We start from the raw sequence: 18,777 nt of genomic DNA on the forward strand, positions 1-18,777 counted from the left end.
AAAATACATCTCTGAGGAAGATTCCTTTGCCTCCCTCTCCATCAGGCCCCATAAAAAATCACATGGTGGGCTTTGCATTTCTGTCTTCTCTCTTCTCAAGCTCCAGCACACCCCAGGCAGCTCACTTTGTATCATCTTTTCTTTTTCCTGAGATTGAAACCAGAATGATAAAAGAGTAGTAGGCATCGAAACAGACCAGCTCCCACAAGTAGTGAAAGTTCAGAAAACGATTAACACAGTCTTTCCAGACTGCTCTCTGTTGCTTCTTGAATCTGTCAGTGTCTGGGGGGGAGGCGATGTTTACAAACAGCCCGGTCCTCCTGAGCGAGGTTGTGCTGGATTGAGACGGGACAGGGTGACTCTGGTGAGGATTCAAAACCACACAGTTATAGTTGCTGCATTAGCAAACGTGGGAGTCCATAACTTAGGAGCTGTGCTTCTGTGACAGGCATTGAAGAAGCAGCAAACCGGCCGTGGTGCTCTTTTTCGTGCGTCTGTTTTCCTCTTCCCGCCGACCCCCTCTGCCCTCTCTGTGGCTTTGGCTGTCAGTGCGTCCCTCTGTCTAGCTCTCCGGCTGGGTCTCCCCCTCAGTGGTCCCAGCCGGACTCCTAACTCGGGAGGTTTGTGATTGGCGGCGGTGCTGACAGCAGGAGGAGCTTCGGGGTAGCCGGTGCAGCCAGCTCTCTGCTATAAGCCTCTTTGCAGCTTTCTCTCTCAATCTCTCTCTGCGCGTCCCTGTAACCGAGCAGTGAAAATTCACATTGGGGATCTGCTAACAGGCACAGATGTCATGTGAAAACGCACATGCTCTGCCGTGCACACAGCCCTCCTTTCTTTCTTTTTTTTTCTGTTCCTTTTTTTTTAAATAGAAACTCCCTTCGCCCCCCATCCCCCCTCTTGTAACTAACAAACCAACAACAACCATTGCTCCTGCTCCTCCTCTGTCCAAGTAATCAGAAAAGAAATCTTTTGGAGCTGCTGGTGGTATTTCCGAGCAAATACAGAGGGGGGGGGTGGCGCGGAAAAAGAAACACGCACAATCCGGACAAGTCAGACAGACATTCGGTTTACACACACGCACACACACACACACACTACTTTAAAAATAACAACCTTGGAGGAATGATTTTCCCAGCAGAACAGATCTACTTCGGTTGCAGCCTTTATTCTTGCTGAGAGGGGATTTTTGTGATACCAGGTCCAAGCTGTTAGCTTCATGACTGCGCTGAGCAGGGAATCGCCAACACCATGCGAGGTAAGGGACGAATTACGGGAAACAAGGAGGTGGGAAGTGGTTTTTTTTTTTGGGGGGGGGGGTTGATTTAACAGAGACAAGGTTTTCCTTATGTTCCTTTTGCGGCGGGAAGTTTGCTGCTTCTGTTGTATAAAGTTTTTCAAGAGTGTCCAATTTATTGTTTGTGATTTTAATTTTTCTTTACTTTGTTATTATGCAGGTGGTGCAGCTTACTTAGGTTGGTACGGGAGGGGGAACTAAACCAAGCCCAAAGTAAACAAACAGTTCAGAGACGTTAGTATAGCTCACTCGGCGCTGGTCATCTGCTATAAGTACTTGCACATAATGACTAGCAAGAGTCTAATTCAAAGAGAGAATGCGGTTAGCACTTGGTGATAGGGGCGGTTTTAACTGGGAGTTAGGACTCAGAAGAGTTAAGCCTCCTTCGCACGTCCAGGCTTCCATTAATAGGTAGAGATGAGGAAACAGTCCCCCGAGAGCTGTTGGGAAATGGCTAGAAATGTCTGATTTTCGCGTGCGTTGGGCAGTGGTGCAGGTTCACTCTCAGGGCGAGCGCACACGAGTATGAGGCAGGTGGTTTGGGGTGGGAATTTTGGCTCGGGTTGATTTTGGGAGGGCGGAGGGGTGCGCAAGAAGGGAGGTTTTCTTTCCTGGCGTGTTGCTCTGCCGCTTAGGGGAAGGATCCCGGCTGGCAGGAGGGGGCAGAGGCTTCTTAACTTGTGGTTGGAACTTCCCCTGCTGCCCGCTTTGTTTTATTACAACCTCCCACCCCCGCCCGCCAGCCCTGCTCAGTGTCAACTGCGGTCCCTTTGGATCGACTGATTTTCTTCCTAAGGGAGGGCTGGAGAGGGAGGCCCCGGTCACCGGCTCCCTGAGGCTGACGTTGAAGGGCTGGGCTGTCTGGAAGCACCTGCTTGGCTCTCCATTGGGGGCTTTATTCCAGGGCTGTCTAGGTCTCAGCTCGCCAGTGCTAGGAGCCAAGAAGCCCCTTCCCTGCGTCTCCCTCCTTCCCCTGAACTTTAAGCTGACTCATTCTTCCATGGGAGAGTAGCTCCTTGCATTTTAATGGAGGCTTGGACCAGTCTCAAAGCAAAGGGTCCCCCCACCCCCTTCCCGACTCTTCTCCCGCCTGGCAAGCCCTTCACAAATAACCAGAGACTCTAGGAATAATGCTTCATAATGTACAAACCCCCCCCCCCATAATGTGCTATCCCTCACCCCCACCCCCACCCCTCCGCCCAGCTTGCTGCTTTCGGGGAGGAGTGACTCTCAGACAGACCCTACCGGTTCCTAGGGGATGGGGGGCAGGCGGGCTTTCCCTGGAGCTAACACTCAGGAAGCAGCGTCCCCCTGCGCATCACAGCCAGGCTGGGAGTGGCCCTGCTCAGCGGGGACCAGTAGGAGGCGCTGTGGCCGCCTCTGCCCCTACCGGCCGGGAGAAGATGCTCTGTTTAGGGAGAGAGGTGGCCGGTGATCCCTGGGGCCCCGGCGCGGCCTCGGAAGCGGGGGAAGGGCTGCTCGTAAGGGAAGGCGGCTGGCAGCTTGCGTGCAGCAGCGCTGGGCTCTGGGCGCACTGATCCTGCAGGCAGGGGGACTCCAGGGAGCAGCTGCTCTTCTTGCGCGGCTTGGAGGCGCTCGGAGGGGGGCTGCGCGCGTCTGGCGCCGGGCTGCGCGCTCTGATTGGCGTGGCGGGCGGGCGAAGTGGGTGTGAGGCGTTGGGTGTGTTTCCCTAGCGGCATCTGGCTTTAGCATGCGCTGCTCCACTGACCCACTTCTCTCCGGCCCAGGCCAGGACCCCAGCACCTGGCAGATGACTCAGGGAAAGCTCCGCTCTCCCTGACTCGCCCCACCTCGCCCTCGCCTCTAGCAGCCCCTGGCTCAGGCGGCGCATCCCCATCCAGAGCCCTTCGGATCCCGGCCCAGCAAGAGCGAGCTTACATGTGCAGAGGGGGGAGGAGTGCCTCGCTTCTAACCGGTGTGTGCAAATGTCTCGAGGGCCTGGGTTCATCTAATCAGCCCTGAAATCTGATGAGTGGGAACAGAGAGAGAGAGAGAGAGAGAGAGAGAGACGCCCTCGTGCCCCAGCGAAGCTTTGACATTAATTCTTCCAAATGTGCTATGCTGGATTTGGAGAAACTTTTGACCTGTCTGCTAGGAGCGTCGTCAGATCGTACTGCCCTCAGCGAAGTAACCTTGTCATTTGCACCGGGGAAAACAAAGTGCTAGATGATTACACAAATTGGCAAGAATTTATGCAAAAAAACCACAAAAAAACCTCCAGTTAGGAAAATCTCTTATTCCACGTCTTTTTTAACTTTTCGTCCTTTAAAATGTGTTTCTGCTGTGTCAACCAAGACGATCATTTGCACTGTGTACTTCAGGTTCGGAATCTAGCATCGTTCCTTATGGAGTGGGGAGCCGGGAGGTTTTGTTTTGATGAAGGATGCAGCAGAAGGAGGGGGGATACGCTCGTGACTGGCTCTGTATATTAGTAAACAGTCTGGGAAAACAATCTCCTCTCCCCTCCACCCGCTTCCTCTGTTGTGGTAACTGAAGAGCAGCTCATCAGGGTCCTTTGGAAGTTGCAACACTAATGAGATAGTTGCCTCCAGTGTTTCTTCCACTTGCTGTTTGGTAAATAACGTACAAACAAAATCAGTTGCTGTTCCCAGGACTTGAGAGAGAAGAGGTAGGCGAGGTAATACCTTTTTATTGGACTAATTTCTGCTAGTGGAAAGTTTTCAACTTCCCAGCTATAAGGAGAGCACTTCCATTAGCAGAAGTTAGTCCACCAAAAGACCTTGCCATGTCCACCTTGTGTCTAAACAAAACTCTGTCATTGTCTAAAGGATGACGATTTGATTTGCTAGAACAAAGGAGTGCACAACCCCTGTCCTTTGTACTTTTTCCAGGAGATCTGGGATCCCTAATTTGAAAAGTATCCAAGTGAGTGAGTGGTTTGTGGGAACGGAGAGGTGGTGCAGACGTGTCTGCAAACTTTGCAGTGTCTCTAGCAGAATTTCCCACTGGTCAGCAGCAGGATAGCCAATCCTCCTCCCTCTAAAGGGAATAAGATAGAGTCCTAGTGCGAGTGTGTTACATACATGTTATTCAATACTTGTAAATAGGAACTTTAACATACGATGCTAGAGCACCAAACCCGTCCCCTCAATCTCTATTGTTATGCGAATGAAGATTACCTAAAGAGTGTTTTCAGTCGAACATACGTTACGACGAAAAGAAATGCAATCTAGTGTGCATGTAAGGTATTCGTTTAACTCAATGGGTGAGTTGTTAATATCAGTTCCATTCCATGTTCAGTTTTCTTAATGTTTATTTAATCGATAGATTATTGCCTTTAACAAATTAAAGTAGTAGTGCAGGACGGTAAAGCATGCGTTTGCAGCTTCTCCTGAAGGACATTCTTTTGTATAGCATTAATGTATTTTGGTTCACTCTTAGTTTTTTAGAACAGAGCGCACCGTCTATAAGGTGAAATCTACAAACTTTCCCTGGCGATTTGCGGTCCTCCAGCATTCCCTTTAGAGAGTATTAAGTCTGCGATGCATGCATGCTTTTCTAAAATTCCCCAGACTAAACCTTTTCCCTGAATGCCCCAAACTTGCCGCATTAATTTGAAACAGCACCTCAATTTTTTTAACAGAATTATGGTCTGGAAGACTGCCCAAATACTTAAAAGTACGTCTATGTTAAAGTCACACTGACGCATTTATGAAACTATGATACAGACATTGACAGTCTGATACCGGAAGAAATAATTTTCTGTGCTTGGAATTTTAGTTTACTAAGTAATCTCAAAAGGACATAATGCTGATTTATAACTGAACAATATTATGGGAGAGTAACTGAATTGTAAACTGCCTTGTGCTTTAGATCCTGTAGTTGTCATGTTTAGTCCATATCTCTATTTTAACATAAATCTCAGTCAATATAGAATACATAGTTTTGGCATTTATAAGGGAAGGAGGGGGGACCCTGAAAACTCTCAAGAGAAAAATGGTGAATGGTAATGTTACCTTTATAAGAATGTATAATATATAGAATTAAGGCTGATATATAGCTGAGAGATAAAAAGGCTCTTATTATATATTTTCTTACTAAAAGAGGCTTTATGTGCATTATTATAAAAGCAAAGAAGTGTTTGGATAAAAAACCCAACAAAGACACTTGGTTTGTTTCCTGCAGATTTTAAATTTAATGTATAATGTAAGCAAATTATAAATAGTGAATTTTGGTCTTATACTTATATAATTTAATAGCTTGATTATTTATATGATATAGCAACTGAGACTCAGTATAGAGACCCATCTGCCGGATAAAGCAATGTTAAGTCACAGCTAACTTTACTTCTGTTATTTATAAACACTGAGATTATGATCACAATTAGTCATTTAATAAAAATTAAATTTATACAGTGTGGCAAAGCACAGTATTTGTTAAGTAATATTTAAACTCTCCATTGGTACCTCAGCAAACAAATCTAGTATATTTAAAATAAAACTCTTGAGATTCTAGTATTTAGTTACTTTTCCAGATTTTGTTGCATGAGTTACTTTTTTATTAATTTCAGGACTGGGTTGTGAAATACTACATTACTTTACACAGTTATTCTATTTTCACAGTTTCACTGAAATAGTCATAAGTAATTAGGAAGGTGTGAATTAAACAAATCCAATCTACAATGTTATTAATGGAGTTTATTAATTAGCATGTTAAAAGTGTCCAGAAAACTGAGAAGCATGCAGTTTCCTTAAATGTAATAGACAGATGCAAGTAATTTTATAAATGCATTATGACAAAGACTATATTTTCTTTATTTACCTCAAATCCTGTGTCTCTGGAATATGACTAAAATTAATTTTTGAAAGAATGACAAAATGCCATCCTAACATGAATACCTATATAAATGTAGTAATGTATTACTTATGTAAGTATCAAAGATCGTGCCAACCTCTATTGATTTTAATGAGTAAGATCAGACCCCAACAATATGCTTAGCCCTTCAACTCTTTCTCAGATGAGTCAGAACTATTAGTCTAAGTAACACTCCTTGCCTTCAATAGTGCCACTTGCCTGAGGAAGTATCACATACAACAGCATTAGGCCTTAGCTAGAATAGAATTTGACTTTACTGAAAAAAGTTTTGATAATTTTCAGTAAATATTTAGATATGATATGACTATACTAAGCTGCAAAATATTACTCTTCTTTTTTCATAACAATGCAAATGTTAATAGGTAATGACATCCCTCTAGTTAAATTATCATAAGAAGAAATCAAGTTTGAAAATTGAAGTTATTTTGATGTCTAAAGCATTTAATAATTCCACATGATGTCACGTATGTATGTTTCTTTGCAATAACAATAATGTTAGACAGTAAAGCACTCAGGAAGTGCTGTATTTCAAATTTAATATAGAATCAGATTTGTCATGATTAATTTCTGAAATGTTTGTACATTCCAATTAGTAAATAAAGACTTGTATTTCCTAACTTTCTTTTGTGAACACTCTTTTGATGAATATTTTTTCAGTGATTAACAATCTCATACGTTTTAAATATATTAAATAAATGATGGACTATATATGATTTTGAAATATGGTGCATAAGACAGTGATAATTTATTCTTCTTTGTTTTGGAAAGTGCCTACCACAATAAAATAAATACATTGAAAAGTAAATATCATAATCATAATATGACACCTGAACTTCTTAGTTAGCAAATGTAGCTCATGATCCTGTAACTTTTATTATACTGGATGTCCAGAAGCACCACTCAATGCAGTGTTTTGAAGCCTTATGTTTGATAGTAAAATATATCACTAAGCTTGGAGGACAGGAAAGAAAAAATATGTAAAAGGGAAAACAATCTCTTCACAGGAGTTAGAAATAAGAATTCCTAGTGTAAAACATAATTCACATGCTAAGCAGAAAGTCTTGAGGGTTGACATGGGAATCCAACAGTAAATGACATGGACATGTGCTTATTAGGAAATGTATGGATGAAATATATTTTTGATATCATTGTCACAGTAACTACAATTTGTCATAACATGTGTGCTAGTTACCTAATGCTGAAAAACAAAATCAAGAGAGAGAATCCCAGGCTGTCCAATAAACCAGTCTTTTGCTGTCTCAAATGAAACAATGATTTCACAGAAGACAAGGCTTGTACTATGAAATTGAAGGATGTCTCCTTTGTAGTAAAAGACAAAGGAAGTACACAGGAATAAATATTGATTGAACTAATCATCAGATGAATAGTAATGAGCTTTACCAGTGCACCAATATAATAGGTTATGTTAACTAGCCCTTTCGTAGCCCATATGTTGCCCTTTCAACCCATGACCCTATACATTGAGCTCTTAATGAGGGAAACCACAGGTGTTATAACGGCATTTATGGTAAATCATGCTAAATATAATAATAGTTATATAAATAACTGACAGTAGAGTAGTATATGAGCTCCAAAGGTAATGTGAAAAGTGAATAAAAGAAAACACTGTAAAAATGTTAAATGAAACATAAGTAGAATGAGAGAATAATAAGCATTATATATACAATGTTTTTCTATGTTTAAGTTGTTGACCTAAACATCAATTACTGCAGGATTAATATTAATGTAACTAATATTATGTGTTTTTAAACTAAATTAATGTTTTGACTTACTTAATTTATATTTAAAATAATTTCTCCGAAGAATTATTGTAAGAGCTTTAAGAACTCAGTCTAGTTGGGGATTTCCATAATGGTTTTTATATATGAACTATACAACTCATTTTTATTCTGTATGTTTTAATATACATCAGAATAAGTCCCTATTTTGTTACGCTACCTACTGTGTTCAGTCCTATTCAAGTTAATGGAGTTACTTAGATTTCATACAGTGTAAGTTACAGTAGCAGAAGTCAGTCTGTAGTATTTTGGAGATTATCATATTACTGTTTTATTTCTAATATTATTCTCATAAACGTATGGAAAACTCTCACTAACTTGAACAGAAGTTTTACAAATAGTATTATGTATCAAATATAATACTCAATTCCTGCAGAACCTCACTCATTGAATTTTTACCCACTCAAGTAGTCCCATTTAACTGATATCCGGGAGTAAAATGAACAGAGATAGGCTCTGTGTGTTTTTTCCTTCCTTTTCATTGAGGCCCATTTTTTTTAATAGAGCAGAAACGCACATACTGTGCTTTATTTGGCAGAAACATATTGCTGAAAACTTATGCAAACAGAATGACAGCTGTTTCTTTGCCTCCAACACAAGTATATGGGCTAATTCAGCTTGACATAAATGTGTTTACTATGTGAATTATTTTGATAAATTGGCAAGCATGATTTATCTAACAACTTTTAAGAATGGACATCAGTGAATTTCATGTACTATCAAAAATCTAAATAACTTTTAAAAAATCATTAGTTAGCTCCGTATCACAGCATTTCCAACAGTGTACTCAGTCAAGAATGATCATCGAGCAATTGTGGTTATTTGTTAGATGAACTCATTTTGATACTGAGACGACGACTGTTTTATACTGTTTGGGCCAAATCTTGTTATCTTGGACTTTGCTTTTTTGAGTAACTCTGTTGGATTCAAGGGACCACTCAACTGAGGAAAGAAGCTGCATTTGAGGCTGTGTACTGTGAGCCCATGTGAAACCCAGCATTCTGTAATTGTAAGAAATGTGAAAGACTATAAAGATTTAGAGAGAATCAAAGTTATAAGAAGCGTGTTGTGATAACAAAGCTTGTTGCATTGAGGTTTTAAGCAAAATCACCTTCAACCCTCAATCTGTACAGTACTCTTTGAAAATGAAATACAATTTGGTAGCTTTCCAGACAGTAAAATCTGTCAAAAGCACCATTTTTCCCAGAAAAGCTAATGTTAAAATTTCAAATGTGCCATTCTAAAATAGTACATAGCTCTCCAGTATGTTCAAAAATAAAAAGTTAGTGTGTTTAAATCTTTTTACTATTATTATTTTCTCTAAGTGCATTTATCTGATCACCACATTTGACTGTGTATGGATTGAGTGTGGCCAAATTAATCACTCCTAATACCAACACTTTTTTGAACATAATATTATAGCTAGAAAACAGTATAGGAAGCTACAAAAGTGCAAGTGAGTATAAAAAGCATTATAGTTTTGTATAGATTAATATATGGTGCAAGATGAATGTTTTAGTCATATCCTGGATGAATGTTAAAAGTGTCCGAAGAGATTTCACCATAGCTTACAGCTTCCTTTTGATTATTCATGACCAGCTAGAAGGCTTCCTAAACTTGCTTGTCTAGAAACTGTTCTCTTTGAGATTCTGTTGTCTAAAATCTCAGCTCACAGGAGCCAAAATTGAGCTATCTTCTTTAGACTAATATTTGCATACATGTCACGAGTTCTCACTAAATTTAATTCATTGCCCATCTAAGGTGTCTTTGTGTTCTAAGAGTTTCCTTAGTCTTATGAGTAAGATGATTTCTGATTTTTGTTTGGAGGGTGTGGCAGAAAAAAAAGATCAAAAGAAGTCATTAAATTACAGTTCGGTATACTGTCAAAATAATGAGCTGTCGTGAGGGTAGCATATATTTTGGAATAGGTTGATCTTGGGCTTTTCTCATTTTGAGAGTGGAAGATGTAAAAAAAGTGGGACCCAACCCAGCTTCCATTGCAATAAATGAAAATCTCCAGTTTATTCAAAGGGATTAAGACTAGGCCCTTAACTGGTATCACCAGAGGATGAGCATGAAAAAAACAACTCACTTTTTAACAGACTCACTTAGGAAAGAGATGACTGCATATATTTTATGCACAGTAACTGTGTCAGTATGTTTTAAGGATAACAAGTATTTTAGCTAAGCAGTTATAATAAGAGAGCTATGTCTCTTGGTCTTTCATTTTATGAAAATGTGCCTGGTTTTATTAAATGAAGATAAACTGCTAGCTGGATATTTTTAATTTAAGAAACTGTTGGAGAAGTATAACTGTTGTTTAGAAAACTTCATGCAGCACTTACAGTGTTTGTTTACTAGATCACTTCTGAGCTATTTAGTGCTGATTTTGTTGTCACAAGACGCTGGGAAAATGAAACCTTGCAAAGCAGGTCCTCACTGTATAATATAGATATAGTTAAAAGGATACATGTGGTGTTTCCTTTCATTGATAGCTGTCTGGGAGAGAAATAAAATAGTTGTACTTATTTCTGGTTACTACAAAAAGTCTTACTGACAACAGCTTGTTTTTTTTTTACAATATAATTATCTACTAGAATATCCATTTGTATATGAATTTGAAGTCTATATGACAGCAAATTTTAGGTATGAGTCTGGGGGAAAGGCCAGATTTTCATATCTTAACCCCCAATGCAGAGGAAGCACAAATGAGTCAATGTGATAGCACTGAGAAACAGGGGTAGCACAAGGAAATGATTGCACTAGAGAAAAACATTAGATAACAGTGCCTTTCTGGGGCATATTTTTGTAAAGAAAAGAGAACCTGTCTTTGGAGCAAGTCTTCCTGATAATCAAATACAACTTATATAAGGTAACAATCATTACTTTACCTGGGTGCGCTTAAAAAAATGTTTAACTACCATCACCTATTGTCATCATTTAACAGCAATACAGACTTTTCCCATCATGATTAATTCTACTTTGCCTATAAAAATTCACACACGCTATATATATCTACTTACTTCAAAATAGAGAAAGTCAAAATAACAAAGCAAACAAAACATTCCCCAATGAGGTAATACAAATAAACTATTTTACACAATCAGTTTTTAAGCAGAAATATCAATTGAGATCAGTGGAGAGCTTTTGTAACAATTGGGCTCATAAATTTACATAATTGTAAGATCATCTGTTAAAAGGATGTAAATATTTATAAAATCTTATAAAATAGCATGACAGCTAATGTTAATTTTTAAAAGTACAAAAAAGACTAAATTAGACTAAACAAATCCTACTAGTATGACTCCAAAACAATGTTAAAGTTATGCTTAATGAACAAAAGAAGTGTAAAACCAAAAATCAGTAAACCCAATTAGTGTGTCAGAGAGTCTAAAGTGTAAACAAAATAATTCAGAGATGGGCTGTTCTGCCCACCACTGCTTCATGACGCTTTAAGAAAAACAGCTACTGAAGCAAGCTTCACTCTCATGGCTGCCACCTCTAACCTGTCTTGGGACCCTGGGCCTTTATCATCCTGATACTGAGAGATATCCTTACTAGACCAGGCCAAAGAGAAAGACCTAGATAGTATCATGACCCCTAACAGCGTCTGCTAAATCCAAAACACCACCTGAACTGAAAAGAGATTGGACTTTAACAGTAACAGCAGTGACACTAGCTCATCTCACTAACCCTCAAAAGACAGTTATCACCATCCTTAATACCATCTAAAACTGTCAAACATTGTTGGTTTGTGGGTTTTTTCTTCTAAAAGCTCCTCCCTTCGAAAGGAAAGAGAACAAGTAATTTTATTCAAATGAAAGTCGTATTTAATGCTTTAACTGTTTTTCCTTTATCTTTAATAAAAAGTTAGATTTTTAATAATGCATTTGCCTTAATATGAAGCAGGCTGAAGTCTCTGTATAACAACCCCCAAACCTTATTTAATGCTGTTTAATGTTCATTAGTGATTAAGTTACAGTGATGCCTTTGGCCTATATATTCCTTCTAAATTAATACAACAGAGCTTTACTTGAAAATCAATGGCACAGTGTAGCTTAAAGAAAATTGCAAAAGTATGAAATTTTGCACTTAACCTTCTGACTCTCAAAACTTTTAAAACCATCTTGGTTTATTATATTCAATTACCTGAAAGTCTCCTCATCCAAAATAGTGCACAAGTCTTCATATGCTGAAAAAAAATAAGTATGCTAAATGGTTACTAAACAGAAAAAAATATTTACTATGTAAATCAAATTTTTCTTGCTTATAAGTTTTGGTGCAGTTTAGGATGAATTCATCCTTCCAGAAAAAATAGATGGGACCTAAAGGATAAACTATTATGTCAAGCAGCCTTACCAACAAATCAGGTTCTATATAATTAACAAATATTCAAATAAAATGTTACATATTTCTGAGCCATTTGGATTTACCTATAAAATCAGTTCCTTATTGTCATTTACTAGAAGTAGCTTCAATTGTAAAAGGTTTTTTTTACAGTTATAGGTCTGCTATCAAGATAGTAACGGCGATATTTTAAAAAGCATTCAAGTGTTCGCTTGACTTTGCACCCAGTTTTGCTCCACTTCAGTGGCAAATGGCGAGTGCTCTTCAAAACCCCGCTCTCAGAGTCTTATTTTGCAACTAAAAATGTAATTTCCTACTTATTTCTAAGGGACATTTTGCAGGCTTCTCATCACATGAAAGTTTTCCAGGAAAACCGTTTTTGATATGTTTCTCTAGGCCCTAGGGTTCTACACTCCCACCCCACCCCTGGCTCTGTGCAGTCTGTCTTTAATAAAATTTATTGTTAAGTAGGTATTCAGCTAAGTGTGGGCCAAAAAGCCAATATTTGTCTTTGAAAGGAACATTTTTTAATACCTGCTCTAAGCCAAATAGTAGCTATAGCCCACAAAGTATTATATGTTTCAAAATATCTTTCAGGGCACAACTCAGAAGAAGATGCTTTGAAACATGTAATTCTAGACTGCTGCAGAATGCAGGGAAAAAGGGAAACAAAAATATGGGTGTGAGGGCTGGGGTGTTCTGAAAAGATGTAAGCAGACAAAAAGGGAGAAGAGAGAAAGGGGAAAATTTGGAGACAGAAAGGAGAAAATTGAGGGGAGGAGAAAGAGGTGCCATCAGGGCCGGCCCGAGCCATTCGTGCGCCCCGGGCCCCGGGCACCCGGCGCATGTGTGGCACCGCCTCGAGCGTGTGGAGCATGCATGGTGCTGCCCCCGCCCAGCCCGGCCCAGCAGACCCGCGTGGCGCCCCCTACAATGGGGCGCCCCGGGCAGTAGCCCTGTCAACCCATAGCTTGGGCCGTCTCTGGTTGCCATCAAGAAAGAAAAGTGGTGAAGACCAAAGGAAAAATTCATGAGAGAGAGAGAGAATGGACAGAAATAAAAGTGGCCCAGTATTGCAAGATTCAGCATGCTCTCATTTCCCATTGATGTCTGTAGGAGTTCTGGCACTCTGTCAGAAAAACAAAAGGAGAAGAATGAAATAAATGGAATAAAGAATGAACACACGGCATTAATCTGTTAGTTATATTACTCTCCAGCATTTGGTGTTGCTTTGGGATTTGGTGGAATAAAATTTCCAGGCATTTGATATTCAGCCACACACTGACATTAGCTACCCAGTACATTTTTATTCATTCCAGTATATTTATGTTGTGGTCTGCGTACTTGGACTGTTGGAAATTGATACACCATATTTATATTTACCGTGATGTGTATTGTCACATCAAACCATATTTTGTATAGGTTTGCTCTGAGGCTATGTCTACATTGGCAAGATTTTGTGCAAAATTATGTGCTTTTGTGCAAAAACTTGCTGCCTGTCTACGCTGCCTGTCTACACGTTCTAATGTAAGAAATCAGTGCTTCTTGCGCAATAACTATGACGCTCTCACTCAGGAATAAGCCCTCTTGCGCAAGTGTTCTTGCTCAAGATGCCAGAGTAGACAGGCAACATGAATTTCTTGTGCAAGAAAGCCCGATGGTTAAAATGGCCATCGAAGCTTTCTTGCGCAAGAGAGCGTCTATACTGGCACGGATGCTTTTGCGCAAAAGCACATCTCTTGCGCAAAAGCACATGCCAGTGTAGACGCTCTCTTGCATAAATACTCAAACGCAAAAACTCTTGCTTTAAAGACTATTTGTGCAAAATCTTGCCAATGTAGATTTTACTTCCCATATGAAAGAAACCCCACAACCAATTTGATTAGTAAAAGTGTGGACATTGGTTACAAAATGCGGTATTTGTTCTTACATCATAGAGCCACACTTGTAGAAGCATTTTGATTAGTTCTGTTACTCTTACCAGATTATTATATTATTTTGGACCCACTGTGTTTGAAAAGTGATTGTCTTTATTGTGTGAGTACAGCTGTATCAATGTTAATAATTAGTTAAATCCAGGCCCCAGTGCATCTCCAGCTACATTGAGACTGAAATGGTATTTGAGAGGTAAATTCCTTTACACCAATGTTCTTTGGCTGCTAACGCCAACTTCTCCCATTTCCCAGAAAGAGTCTAGCGTTGAGTCCTATGGGATAACATACTGTACAGTACTTGATTGCATAGTAGACAGGTTCCTGAAGAGAGTGAATGGATATATTCCTGAGGGGGATGGGCCCACTTATTACCTGTAAAATGGATTGGCAATGTGAAAAAGGGATAATGCTCTTTGGTACAGTTCCCTTCCTCCATTCTCACAAGGGTATGGGAAAACAAAGACACGATATCGCTATGACCAGGCTCCCTGACATCAATTTTGGGCCCCAGGGCAGAACAATCAATGGTCCCCTGCTCCTCTTCTTCAGGAAGAATCACAATCCCTCCACCCATAGAAACTCTAAGCAACACCCTCTTCGATTAGTGGCTCCTCCGCTGGTCACAGACCTATCTCCCGCAGTTCTGCCAATGGAATGGGAGGGGAGAAGGCACAAGAGGCAACTTTCCAAGGGCCTGACAATACAAAAGGGCCCAGAGTTCCCAGCTGCAGCCACTGCTACTGCTGCAGTGGTGGTGTCTCATAGACTCATAGACTTTAAGGTCAGAAGGGACCATTATGATCATCTAGTCTGACCCCCTGCACAGTGCAGGCCACAAAATCTCACCCACCCCTCCTAGAATAAACCTCTCACCTATATCTCAGATATTGAAGCCTTCAAATACTTTGGCGACCCCAAGATACAGAGAATCCTCTAGCTGTGATCTGTACCCCATGCTACAGAGGAAGGCGAAAAACCTCCAGGGCCTCTGCCAATCTACCCTGGAGGAAAATTCCTTCCCGACCCCAAATATGGCGATCAGCTAAACCCTGAGCATATGGGCAAGACTCATCAGCCAGACACCCAGAAAGTTCTCTATAGTAACTCCTAACATCCCTCCATTGACCTATTTCCCACTGATAATGAACGGTCAATTAGTTACCAAGATCATGTTATCTCATCAAACCATCCCCTTCATAAACCCATCTAGTTTAATCTTGAAACCAGATAGATCTTTTGCCCCCACTACTTCCCTTGGAAGGCCGTTCCAGAACTTCACTCCTCTAATGGTTAGAAACCTTCGTCTAATCTCAAGTCTAAATTTCCTACTAGCCATCTTATATCCATTTGTTCTTGTGTCCACATTGGTATTAAACTTAAATAATTCCTCTCCCTCCCTGGTATTTATCCCTCTAATATATTTAAAAAGTGCAATCATGTCCCCCCTCAGCCTTCTTTTGGTTAAAGTAAACAAGCCAAGCTCCTTGAGTCTCCTTTCATAAGACATGTTTTCCATTCCTCGGATCATCCTAGTGGCCCTTCTTTGTACCTGTTCCAGTTTGAATTCATCCTTCTTAAACATGGGAGACCAGAACTGCACACAGTATTCCAAATGGGGTCTCACCAATGCCTTGTATAATGGCACTAACACCTCCTTATCCCTGCTGGAAATACCTCGCCTAATACATCCCAAGATCGTATTAGCCTTTTTCACGGCCACGTCACAATGGCGGCGCATAGTCATTCTATAATCAACCAGGACTCCGACTTCCTTCTCCTCCTCCGTTACTTCCAACTGATGTGTCCCCAGCTTATAACTAAAATTCTTGTTATTAATCCCTAAATGTATAACCTTAAACTTCTCACTATTAAATTTCATCCTATTGCTATCACTCCAATTGACAACATCATCCAGATCTTCCTGTATGATATCCCGATCCTTTTCTGAATTGGCAATAGCTCCCAACTTTGTGTCATCCACAAATTTTATTAGGACACTTCCACTTTTGGTGCCAAGATCAGCAATAAAAAGATTAAATAAAATTAGCCCCAAAACTGATCCCTGAGGAACTCCGCTAGTAACCTTCCTCCAACCTGACAGTTCACCTTTCAGTATGACCCGCTGTAGTCTCCCCTTTAACCAGTTGCTTATCCACCTCTCAACTTTCATATTAATCCCTATCTTTTCCAATTTAACCAATAATTCCCCATGTGGTACTGTATCAAATGCCTTACTGAAATCGAGGTAGATTAGATCCACTGCATTTCCTTTATCTAAAAAAAATCTGTTACTTTCTCAAAAAAGGAGATCAGATTGGTTTGGCATGATCTACCTTTTGTAAAACCATGTTGTAATTTGTCCCAATTGCCATTAGCCTCAATGTCACTAACTACTTTCTCCTTCAAAATTTTTTCCAGGATCTTACATACTACAGATGTCAAACTAACAGGCCTATAGTTACCCGGGTCGCTTTTTTTCCCTTTCTTAAAAATCGGAACTATATTAGCAATTCTCCAGTCAAATGGTACAACCCCTGAGTTTAGAGATTCATTAAAAAATTTTGCTAATGGACTTGCAAGTTCATGTGCCAGTTCCTTTAATATTCTTGGATGAAGATTATCTGGGCCCCCCAATTTACTCCCATTAAGCTGTTCAAGTTTGGCTTTTACCTCGGATATGGTAATATCTACCTCCTTATCCTTATTCCCATTTGTTATGTTGCCATTATCCCTAAGCTCTTCATTAGCCTCATTAAAGACCGAAGCAAAGTATTTGTTCAAATATTGGGCCATTCCTATATTATCCTTAACCTCCTCTCCATCCTTAGTAATTAGCGGTCCTACTTCTTCTTTTTTTGTTTTTTTCCTATTTATATGGCTATAAAACCTTTTACTATTGGTTTTAATTCCCTTAGGAAGGTCCAACTCTACCTGACTTTTAGCCTTTCTCACTTTATCCCTACATGCTATAACCTCAATAAGGTAGCTTTCTTTACTGATCCCTCCCATTTTCCACTCCTTATATGCTTTCTGCTTTTTCTTAATAACCTCTCTGAGATGCTTGCTTATCCAGCTTGGTCTAACACACCTGCCTATAATTATTTTCCCTTTTCTAGGGATACAGGCTTCTGACAGCTTCTGCAACTTTAACTTAAAATAATTCCAGGCCTCCTCCCCTTTAAGATCCATAATTTCTTTAGTCCAATCAACTTCCCTAACAATGTCCTAAATTTACTAAAGTTAGCCCTTTTGAAATCAAAAACCCTAGTCTCCGATTTATTTTTGTTTATCCTTCCATTTAATTTAAACTGAATTAGCTCATGATCACTCGAGCCAAGGTTATCTCCTATAACCATTTCATCTATGAGGTCCTCGCTACTCACCAAAACCAAATCTAAAATATCATCCCCCCTTGTTGGTTCAGCAACTACTTGATGAAGGAATTCATCAGCTATCACATCTAGGAAAATCTGAGCCCTATTACTATTACTAGCACTTGTTCTCCAGTCTATATCAGGAAAGTTGAAATCTTCCATGATTACACAGTTTCCATGAGTATTTACTTCATTAAAAACATTAAAGAGGTTTCTATCCATATCCAAATTGGATCCTGGTGGTCTATTACACACCCCAAGCACTATCCCAGGGGAGGATCTGATAGTTTTCTTCCCCAATATGATTTTTGCCCAAACGGTCTTCTCCATTCCATCACTTTTTATTTCTTTACAATCTACCTCATCTTTGATATACAATGCCACATTTACCCTTATTTCTGTCTTTCCTAAACAGCACATACCCTCAGACCCTATAATTCACTGCTGGAGCACCACATGGGGAAGGTGTGTCACTCTACAGACTTGCTGAGCGCTGCCTAGCCCTAACCTGCCCCTTCCACCCAAGACCTTGTTTCTTCCCGGGGCATAGAGCAGGGCCTACCATCTTGTCCAGGGGCTCAGCAAGGCTGTTGGCCCTGCTGCCCAGAGAAGCCCCATACCTGTGGCAGCAGTACCACCCCTCCCTTCCTCAGATCCAACCCAATAGTATTTGCTACTCAGATACACTGAAAACTACATAGGGCACCTTTGAAGAGACATTTTTCCCCAGAGCAGGTTGGGTCTGGGGAAGGGAGGAGAGGTACAACTGCAGCTGGCCCAGGAGTCCTTTGGCTAGGGGAAGATACTGGAGGCTTCTCTGAGGGAGGGGGAGTGGCTTGTGGCTCCAGCCAAGACAGCAGGGTGTAGGTGGAAGTAGTAGAGCCAGGCTTTATCCTCTACCAGGGGTAGCTCCATAACTGCTACCTTTTTGGGTGATTTAAAGGGCTCTGGTGGGTTCCTGGTTACCACTACTGCAGCAGTGGCAAGGGTAATTTCTCCCCTTCGCCCTCTACCAGTCAGTGGGTTTGCCTATGACCCTTCAGTTTCCTCTTAAATGTTTAGTGTTTACATGTAAAATGAAGAGATCAGTCTTGATCACCTTTCCTCTCCATGTGGCAGTTTCAAGCAGGTTATTATGGAGCCAAATGACTAACATAATCTCCATAGTGAAG

At 40.4% G+C, this 18,777-nt stretch overlaps 1 protein-coding gene across 1 annotated transcript in view; it reads left to right on the forward strand.

Moving 5' to 3' along the window:
* Positions 1–360: 360 nt before the first annotated feature.
* Positions 361–18,777, forward strand: part of RORB (RAR related orphan receptor B) — a 203,606-nt gene continuing 185,189 nt past the window's right edge. Inside the window, exon 1 of the mRNA XM_006137819.5 lies at positions 361–1,255. Within this exon, the coding sequence (XP_006137881.1) occupies positions 1,249–1,255 (7 nt within the window). The 5' untranslated portion in view covers positions 361–1,248. The remainder of the gene's footprint in view (positions 1,256–18,777) is intronic.

Source organism: Pelodiscus sinensis, chromosome 6 (genome assembly GCF_052426305.1).
Source record: "Pelodiscus sinensis isolate ZL-2025 chromosome 6, ASM5242630v1, whole genome shotgun sequence".
Taxonomy (NCBI): Eukaryota; Metazoa; Chordata; order Testudines; family Trionychidae; genus Pelodiscus; species Pelodiscus sinensis.